Source organism: Nannospalax galili, unplaced genomic scaffold, assembly GCF_000622305.1.
Source record: "Nannospalax galili isolate Female #2095 unplaced genomic scaffold, S.galili_v1.0 scaffold2927, whole genome shotgun sequence".
NCBI classification, from domain to species: Eukaryota; Metazoa; Chordata; class Mammalia; order Rodentia; family Spalacidae; genus Nannospalax; species Nannospalax galili.
The window spans coordinates 424535-434965 of NW_008355812.1; the positions used below are offsets into that span (position 1 = coordinate 424535).

Sequence of the window (10431 nt, forward strand, 5' to 3'; positions counted from 1 at the left end):
TGTGATTTGAGTGAGAAATGTCTACTACAGGCTTGAACATTTGAACACTTGTTATCTGGGCCCAGTTGGTAGCCCTGTTTGATACGGTCATGAAATCTCCAGGAGGGGTAGCCTTGCCAGAGGAAGCACATCACTGGGGGAGGACTTTGAGAGCTCACAGCGTCACCCTAATTCTAGTTCTCTCTCTGTTTCCCAGCTGTAGGTGAAGATGTGAGCTCTCGCTTTGGGCTCCTGTTGCCCCACTTCCCCATCATGATAGACTCTCAGCCTCTGGACATCAGCCCAGTTAGCCCCTCCTACAGCAGGACTGGGTTTATGTCTCTCAGGGCATAATGTCAGGACGGCATCCATCCCATGCAATGTCACTGTTGAGGAGGGACCTCCTGCTGGCCATGCACGGTGGCAGGGAGGGGCAGCAGGCACAATACTCACTAATTCAGGTCTTACAACTGTCACCTCCTACTCACACCACATACAACTGATCCCCATGAGACAAGTGAAATCTGCCCCCAGTGGCAGCTGCGGCCGGAATACTGTCTTTGCTTCTGTGCCCTAGAGCCCCCATCTCTAGCCACACTTTCCCTCACACCACAGCTGCAGGGGGCACTCTCCATGGGCCTCGCTCCCCAGGCTTGCCCTTCCAGGGGCTTCTCACCACCTCGTCGGTCAAGACAACTATTGGTAATCTTGGGATGGGGGTGGGCCTGGGTCATGGAGTGCTCACCGAGGCTCGGGGCAGAAAGATGTGGGATGAGGGTTGCAGAGGTGGGAGTGACACACACAGAAGACACTGGGCGCGAGCAGAGGGGTCCAGTGTCATTGGCACATGGAAAGGACAAGGGAGCAGGTATTCCTGGAGCCTTCAGAAGGACCAGCCTTGTCCACACCCTGCCTCTCAGCCTCCAACCTCCATAACTGTACAAAACACACGTGCTGTTTTAAGCCACAGAGAAGAGAGCACTTGTGGCTCCAGGGTAACTTCTTGCAGCTGCAGAGGAAGGTAGCACGCTGGCGTCCTCCTCTGCCAGGGCCTCCCATGGCTCCACCCTGGGAGGCTCTGGGGATTGCATGACAACCTCAAAAGGCTCAGCAGGTTAACCCCATTATTTGACTGAGTCTATTACCAGAGTCTCATAATGGTGAACCATCATTTCCATCCATTCCAAGTCAACCTGGTGGTCTAGGCTCAGGCCCTCCTTCCCCAAGACTCTGTTGTCAAAAGAAATAACTGTCTATTTTGAGGACTCATGGACGGTTGTTTCCATGGTTACTCTGTCACGATGCCTAGCAGACAAGGACCTGGGTTTCTAGTGTTTCTGGGAAATATAAAGCCATGGATTGAAGAACAGGGCAGCCAGTATGCCCCAGCCCAGCTGGTGCAGACAGGTCTGGGGAGCTACTGTGTGTGCTTCTCAGACCCCCGACCCCCTCATCTATCCAGTGGTAGGAGTGAGCACATAATGTGCAAAAGATGGCTCTCTTCAGTGGACAGAAAACCAAAGAGTCATCCCATCAGGAAAAGGATGCTGTGGGCGGGATCCTGGGGAGTCACTGCCAAACATGCCCTGGCTTTTAAATGATACAAGTAGAAGACAAAGAACTAGTTTAAGTGCCAGGGCTCTAACACGGGTGTAACTAGAATAAGACCTGTAGGTTATTAACAACAGCTACCATCTGCCAATCAGTACCAGAACTAAGAACACACACAGTCTGGCCAAGGCATGCAGGGACAAGGGCAGGGACAGAGATCCTTGTAGCAGCATGGGGGTGGGGCTGGGGGTGGTTTGGTAACAGAACACTCATCAGACATCTAGCATGGTCCATGCCTTGGGGTCTATCGATCCCCATCCCCTTGGGAAGGGGAATTGAGGGGAGGGTCAAGAAGAGGAGATTGATTGATTGATTGATTGATTGGTTGATTGATTGATTCTGAATAGAGTACTTAAAGGATAAGGAAGAAATCTAGAAAAATTTAAAATATAGTATTAACTCCAAAAGAAAACCTGTATGAATCACTGTGATTCTTAATACTGTGAATACTCAACAGGATCTAGAATCACTTAAAGACAAGCCTCCAGGCACAACTGTGAGATGTCTGATCAGGTCAGCTTCCAGGCTACCTGTAAGAGATTATCTTAATTAGGTCCACTGAGGTGGAAGAGCCACCAGGGTCAAGAAGAGGAGATTGATTGATTGATTGGTTGATTGATTGATTCTGAATAGAGTACTTAAAGGATAAGGAAGAAATCTAGAAAAATTTAAAATATAGTATTAACTCCAAAAGAAAACCTGTATGAATCACTGTGATTCTTAATACTGTGAATACTCAACAGGATCTAGAATCACTTAAAGACAAGCCTCCAGGCACAACTGTGAGATGTCTGATCAGGTCAGCTTCCAGGCTACCTGTAAGAGATTATCTTAATTAGGTCCACTGAGGTGGAAGAGCCACCCTTAGAGCAGATGGTTCCCTAAGCATGGGTCCTGGGCTGTTTAAAAAGGAGGTTGGATGGGGACCATAGTCATTGCTTCTTGACTGTAAGAGGCCATGTGACCAGTTGCCTCAGGCTCCTGTTACCACGATTTCCTCACCATGAAAGACTATAACCTTGAACTATAAGCCAACTTTCTCCCTTAACTCCCTTTTGTCAGGGTACTTTATCACAGCAACAGGAAAAGAAACTAATTCAGAAAATTGGTACCTTCCTGGTGAGGCATTGCTGTGATAAACCTGCCTGCATGGTTCTTAGGCCTTTGGACTTAGGTTGTAGGAGGAATGTGGAAGAGTCTGGAACACTGGGCTAGAAAAGTCCCTGAAGCTGCAAACAAAGCCTGATGGGCCATTCTGGGGGGAACCTGCAGACTAGAACACCAAGAGAAGTGTGGCCCCCCAGCTCATTAAGATTCAGAAGGACTCCATAAGGAACTGGGCTAGAGGTCAATTCATGTGATTTTTTTTTTTTTTTTGTCGTTTTGAGACAGGGTCTCCCTGTAGCCTAGCTGTCCTAGAACTCACTATATAGACCAGGCTGGCCTGGAACTCCCAGAGATCCACCTGCCTCAGCCTCCTGAGTGCTGGGATTAAAGGCATGTGCTACCACATCTGGTGATAGTCATGTGATTTTTTAAAATATATTTTGTTATTTTTATTTTATGTGTACAAGTGTATTGTCATGTGATATTTTAACCAAGAATTTGGCTTTGTTCTGCCCAAGTCCTGAGAACTTGAATAAAGTTGAATTAAACATAATGGATGACTTGTTTGGTGGAAAAGCTTTCAAGACAGAAGAGCATTCAGGCTGTGGCATGGCTACATCTACTGCTCTTGTGTTGGTCAACAGAGGGAAAAAAGGGGGGCAGCAAGTTGGGCATAAAGATATAAACAATGTGCAATTTGTTCAGGAGGAAAAGAACTGATGCAAGTTAAAAGTTGAGGCCAAGGTAGACGCTGAAAAAGAGGGCTGTGACTGTTAGAGCAACTTCCTGCTCTGCACTGGAATAACAGGAAACTGGCCCTCAGGTCAAGACCCACCCATCAAAGGCTATACCTTGTGAAAATGCAAACCTATCTGGAAGGAAAGAGCTTCAAAAACGCCTGCCCAGGAGAGTATTTTCCAACATGCAAAAGCTGATACAGCTGTGATCCAAGGGGGCCAGGCAACATTTCAAGCTGGCAACAGAACTTGGCAGCATCATCGCATAGTTCTGGTTTTGCAGGCATGATTGATGCGACAGTGAGGAGTCATGGAAGCTTGTACAAGGTTCCAGAAAGCTCCTGAGGCCAGGCAACATGTGGCAGCATTGGCGTCCCTGCCAGGGGGCCCCAATGGTCACTGTGTCAGAAGGTAAAGTCTAGGTTGCAATAGAGACCTGAAGATATTGGAGATGCCAAGACCATAGAATGTCCACTGAAGCTGCAGGCCTGGATCGGAGCTGGTCTAAGAGACAGGCTCTGTGCTGAGGGTGGCAGAGCTGGGTGGGTGGGGCTATTTAAGCTCTTTGCTACCCTGTTGATTCCATCAAGATGCTGGACATAGAGCTATAGGATTTGGTGTTTTCCGTATTGGAGTTTGATCTTGCTTTGGTCTGGTTATTCCTTACTGTGATCCATTCTTCCATTTTGGAATAGGAATGCTTTACTCCATGCAATTGTATGTTGGAAGCATATAAATTATTACTTTATAGGCAATCAAGGAGGTTGCTGCTGTTTCAATCTCTTCACCTGGGCCTCATGGGCACCCCCTGGTGGACTCTAGAATAGGAAGTGAGCTCCAAAGAGCGCACAGGTTGAGGGTTGAGAGGGCAGCAGCATGGGAAGTTCAACAGTGCCACCAGGTCAATGTGGGAAGGAAGCTTTGGGAGTCTGGGGGTAAAAGGAAGATCCTGACACAATGTGAAAGTTGGGGAAGGCTTCCTGGAAGAGGTAGCTCAAAGTTGAGTACTTCCTGTACTTCTAAGTCTCCTGGCCCTCATTCCTGGCTGTGTGGGGGTCTCCTGATGGCTGCAAGAGGTCCTCCCTGTCAGTACCTGTGCCCACCTGCCAGTCCCAACACGTCCAGTCCCTGCCCACCCACTCCAGGGTAGACACTTACGCTTGGAGTGCTTGTCACACAGGGCGGCAGCCCGCATGTCGCAGAGCCGCAGAGAGCCCTTGCTGCTACTGTAGACAAAGAGGTTGCAGTGGTGGGGGTGGAACTCAGATGCTGTGATCACCTCGGTGAGGTCCTCCATGTTGGCTGGCTTGATGTCCACAATATCTGGGGTGGTGAGGTCAAGGATGGACAGTGAAGTGCTCTAGCATTCTGCCTCCAGGAGGCCCCTAACATCTCTCCCACAAAGATCCTACCAGGCCTGAACAGCCCCTCTGGTTTCAAGACCCTGTGACAAACATCCAGGTCCCTAGTCCCCCAAGTCACAGCTTCTCATAAAACACAGCTGGCCAGCAACCATTCCCAGTGCCTGTCTACCAGCCCTGCAAAGCTGAACCCTCAACCTCTCACAAGAGTGCCTTCCAGCTGCCCAGCTCTGCAGCAACTGTAGGCTTTTCCCCATGGTCCACCTTCCCCTATCAGTAGCCAAGCAGAAGACAAGGCATGTTGATTGTGCATGTGACAGTCAGAATGTGAACTGCCCCCCTCAGGCTGATGTGTGGGGTGCATGTTACCCAGCTGGTGGTGCCACTATGGGAGGCTGTGCAACTTTTAGAAGTGGGTCACTGGGGTAGGCCTTTGAAGGGAACACCAGCTCCTAGTTTTTTCCTCACTCGCTGTCTCCTGGTCCACACTGCTGTGAACAGCCTCCACACATAACCCCACTGCATGAACTGTGCTGCTCCACCATGAGGGTTGTTAGGGCTCAGATCTAAGGCAACCCCCTCCCCAAAGCAACAGGGCCTCATGGTTTTGAAAGTTCTCTGGAATTACAGGAACTGAGTTAATGAGCACCCTGACTGCCTGCAGACAAGAGAAACAGACTCCCTACACCTATGACCCAAGACCCAATTGCTACAAGAGCTGTTCCGGCACAGCTTGCTTCCCCTTTGATAATCATAGAAGACAAACCAGCCCTTGCACCTCAGACCCACTGACGTAGGAGCTGTCTCACTACAAGCTCCTTCCCCCTGATAAGTTTCACAATGTATAGACCCCTTATCCCATGACCCAGATCCTGGCTGACGGAAGGGGCAGAAGGGGGAGGTTTGATAGAGGATATTCTCTCCTGATAAACCCTGGGCTCTCTTCCCCACCTAACTTTTTTTTTGTTTTAATATATGAAAATCTCTGCATGACCACCAAATAAATAGGTTATTAGAATTTTGGGGTCCCATCTGGGTTGACAATATGAAATGGGGAGAAAGAGGGTCCCCTAGAGGATTCCTAGTCTCGTTCATAAAAGAATTTAAGAATGGATCCAAATGGAAGCTTTTACAACTTTATTAGAATCTTTTTTAAAATTTTATTATTTTTATTTTATGTGTATGAATGTATTGCCTGCATGTATGTGAGTGCACCTGTGTCGTGCAATGCCGCAGAGGTCAGAAGAGGGCATCAGATTCCCCTGGAACTGGAGTTAAGGGCAGTCCATAGCTGCCATGTGGGTCCTGGGAATTGAACCCAGCTCCTCTGCAAAAGCAGTCAGTGCTCTTAACCGCTGAGCCATCTCTCCAGCCCCTAACTTGTTTTTTTAAAAAATATTTTCCCACCTTCCACATCCCCAAAACCCCCTATAAAAGCCCCCAGCCAACAGCCTGTAAAATGACAGCTCCTCTATCCCAAACTGGGGACTGTCCCGTGTGTTTTCCCTGCCAGTAAACTCTATCCTGCCAGAGTTCTTGTCTGTGTCCTGCTGCTGTCTCCTGATTTGGACTCTGTGCTGGATAGCTTTAGTGTCAACTTGACACACCTGGGTTGAGGGAACCTCAATTGGGGAATTTCCTCTATTGGACTGGCCTGTGGCCACGCCTGAGGGGCATCTTCTTGATGAGTGATGTGGAAGGGCCCAGCCCACTGTGGGTTGTGCCACCCCTGGGCAGGTGGGCCTGTATTGCATAAGAAAGCAGGAGGCTGAGCAGGGACCAGGGGAGCAAGCCAGTAAGCAGCATTCCTCCATGGCCTGTGCTCCAGCTCCTGCCTCCAGGTTCCTGCCCTGAGTTTCTACCTTGGGCTCCCTGATGAACTGTGACCTGGAAGATGTAAGGTAAAATAAACACTCCCCCCCCCAAGTTGGTATTGGTCAGAGTGTTTTGTCACAGCAATGGAGAAACAAACTAGGACAGACTCGATTTACCTATCATATGGTGCTGAAACCCGGCCAAGACCCCCAAGACCTGCAATCATTTGGGATTCACACATAAAGAACTCTGACTGGACCTGGCTGCTGCTACCCGCCCCTACAAACATCACTGATTCAGCTTTGAGATACATCCCAACTCTCTCTCTCTCTCTCTCTCTCTCTCTCTCTCTCTCTCTCTCTCCCTCCCTCCCCCTTTTTCCTCATGGCCACTGTGATTCCTTCCCTGCTACTCTGGAGCACACTCTGCTTTTCTTTCATTTCTCTCCTGCTCCTCTACATCTTTAGATTTCCTTTCAGTTGGATTTGGAGGTCACTCCCAGACCTGACTGAAGGCCACTGGGAACCACTGGTCTCCAAGACCACTGAGTGTCCGGGATGGTTACTGTGCCTGTCCAAGCCCAACCGAGGGGTGGACCTACCCTTCCATCGCTCTCAAACCCATTGTCTGGCCTCTTGTCTTGAGGTCATATTGGTGTCCTGTGTAGCCCTTTTGAGCTTTGCCTCCACAGTCCAGAGTCCCTCTCTTCTGCCTTCACTGGGATTCCGGAGGAAGCCAACCCTACAAAGGAACGGGATTGACCTGAAAAGGTGGGTCCTAAGGCCGGGTACCTGGGAGGGCAGACTCTGGAAGTCTCTGCTCTCCTCCTTTCTCTCTTGCAGCCTCTCATTGAGCCTCAGGCTCCCTCTCTCTCTCTCTCTCTCCCTTTCCTCACGACTTCACTTCGCTTTCTCATGCTCTGCAATTCAGAGCCCCTCTCTTTCTCTCACTCCCACCCTCCTCCTCTCCCCCCCCCTTCTCTTGTCTCTCTCATTTCCCTTCCTTCTAACTCCACACATCTGTTTTCCCTTGTACATTCCTTGTACTTTTGTCTCCCTCGACTGGCTGGTCATGCCACGCTCTCATCGCAGGGCTTTCCACTCATCTTGTGCTCGCCTCGAAAATCACACTAGTGTGTTGGAAAGTCCTTTCCTTTCTCTGGGTACGGGACGCCGTTCCCAGGGATAGGAACACGCACCCCTTCCTGTCCAGGACAGGAACTTGCCTTTTCCCTCCCTGGTGATCTGATTGCAGGATGCTGCCTCCAGGGATTGTTAAAACTCAGGTCATTCCTGGGCAAGGACGTTTTCCTTGGTGATTGGTTCTCCACGTTCTTTCCCCCTCCTCCTCCTTCCCGTCCTTCTCTCCTTATATCCTGAGCTTTCCTGCCTGGACTCTTAGCTGCCATCCCTGCCTCCACTCCCCGTGGAGAGAGGATCCTCACTGTCTCCTACTTGCTCAGTTCCTTCTCTATCTCCTCTGTGCTCCATATGTAATCTGTCCCTATGGGGACCACTCAGTCCAATTCTGAGGAAATCATGCCTCTTGCTTATCATCTTAAATCCTTAAAACAACTAGGACTTTCAGATACAATCGGGCCAAAGCTCTTAAAGTTCCTGTGCACCACTGCCTGGCCCCCGTACAAGTCAGATAATGACTCCGTTTGTCCAGACACTGACCCTGGAAGCTTAGACATCAATATTTTGAGAGATTTAGATAATTTTTGCCAACATACTGGCAAAAGGTCGGAGCTCCCTTATGTCCAGCTTTTTTTTTTTTTTTTTGATCTCCATGCTAGTCCCTCCCTCTGTGCTTCTTGTTTCTCTCATCAAATTCTCCTAGCCAAGACTGTTTCACAGGACCCCAACCCACTGGTTCCTATCCCCTTGGGGGCCTCTGTTCAGTAGGACTCAACCTCAATCCCTCCGTGTCCCTAGCACCTTGCATTCACTTTTTCCTCTAAAGCTTCCTTCTCCCAGCCAAGTGGCTGCGCATCAGCCGCCTGTCTGACCTCCCACATCTGAACTCTCAGGCAGGCTCTAATCCTGCATGGCTCCAGGGCTTTCTTTCCTTCTTCCCACTATTCACCTCCTCAAGGCAGCTGCCAAGATGACCAGCTTGCCTGCCCTGGGGATTTTTCTTTAAGATTCTAATAAAATTGTACAGGGCTGGAAAGATGGCTCAGGGGTTAAGAGCACTGACTGCTCTCGTAGAGGACCCTGGTTCAATTCCCAGCACCCACATGGCGGCTACAAACCGTCCTTAACTTCAGTTCCAGGGGAATCTGACGCCCTCTTCTGACCTCTGCGGCAGTGCATGACATGGGTGCACTTACATACATGCAGGCAATACACTCATACACATAAAATAAAAATAATAAAAAATTTTTTTAAAGATTCTAGTAAAATTGTAAAAGCTTCCATTTGGGTCCATTTTTAAATTCTTTTATGAATGAGACTAAGAACCCTCTAGGGGACCCTCTTTCTCCCCATTTCATATAGTCAACCCAGATAGGACCCCAAAATTCTAATAACCTATTTATTAAGCACACACTGAATTTATCCATTTTGCTGTCTTGCCTTGGGGCAACTCGGGCTTAGGCTGAAGAGGCTGGACTGCTTCGGTGGAACGTTTAAAGCATTTAAGGCAGCTTGACTCCTGGACAAATGGAAAAAAAGATTTTAAAAGCCTTTTCATTTCCTAAACTTTTTCTCAGGCAGAGGGGCTCAAAATTTTGATCTTGGGCACCAAACAAGCTGTGCTCAGACCATGTGGTCCTGAGGCACCTACTTTCCTAGCTGGATCTAAGTATTTTAAACTTCAGTGTCCGTGGAAAGTCACAGGCCATGCTTGGATGAGACATATGCTTTCAGAACAACAATCCAGTGATTTATGTGCTGGACATAGTGCCCTGTTCCTTCTGCTGCCTCACGAGTTTCTTTTCCAGGATAGCTTGTATCTAGGAATGAAGAGATCCGGAGAACTTTGCTTTGCATTCACAGCTACAATGGTTGGTGAGAGACATGGATTTCTATTTGGGATATATACATATATCTGAGGTTACTTTCTCCTTTTATATCAATCTAACTTAATTGGGGTGCTTTGTAAAAGTAAAAATGGTTCATTTAATCTGTGAGGCATGTGACTCCCACAGGGCTTGTATCCTGGTGGAGGACGGGCTTGTTTTATCATGGGCCTGTGCTCACTACCATGGCCATGTGGTCTAGTCACCATCAAGGCTACTGACCTCACCAAGAGGAAGGCAAACATGTGACCTGGTCTCCACTTAGGTTGATGACATCATCAATATGGGGACAGTCACATGGCTTGTTGTCATCTTGGACAGTGACATTTTCAAAATGGTGGTGACCTGTGTGATCTTCCTGCCATCTTAATCCAACCACATGGCATGATTCAAAATGGTGATATGCAGAAACTTACCAGTGCCAGGGGTGCCTAGGAGTTCCCTGAACTGCAGACATTTAATCATATGTCCTAATTCTTTTGCAATTTACTTTTGTTTTGGTATCTTGATGAGGTCATAGAAAAGCAATGCATTTTTATGTCAGACTAAGGGAGTAATGCCAGATCTTCACAATAGGCATTAAATTTCAACATTGCTTGGGCCTGTTTCTAAAGGGGATTACTTTGAGTTTTAACTTCTTGTATGGTATATTTACCGGGTTTTAAAAGATGATTGTTTTAAGTTTTTACATTGTTGACATATTACTGATTTTTTTTTGGTCTTTTTGAGACAGGGTCTCCCTGTAGCCCCAGCTGTCCTGTAACTCATTATGTAGACCAGGCTGGCCTTGAACTCA

At 48.3% G+C, this 10431-nt stretch overlaps 1 protein-coding gene across 2 annotated transcripts in view; it reads right to left on the reverse strand.

Moving 5' to 3' along the window:
* Ppp2r2c (protein phosphatase 2 regulatory subunit Bgamma) overlaps nt 1-10431 on the reverse strand; it is a 111101-nt gene that overhangs the window by 11415 nt on the left and 89255 nt on the right. For both annotated transcript variants that reach the window (XM_008853799.3, XM_008853798.2), the window contains exon 6: nt 4593-4757. In XM_008853799.3, coding sequence (XP_008852021.1) covers nt 4593-4757 — 165 coding nt within the window. The remainder of the gene's footprint in view (nt 1-4592; nt 4758-10431) is intronic.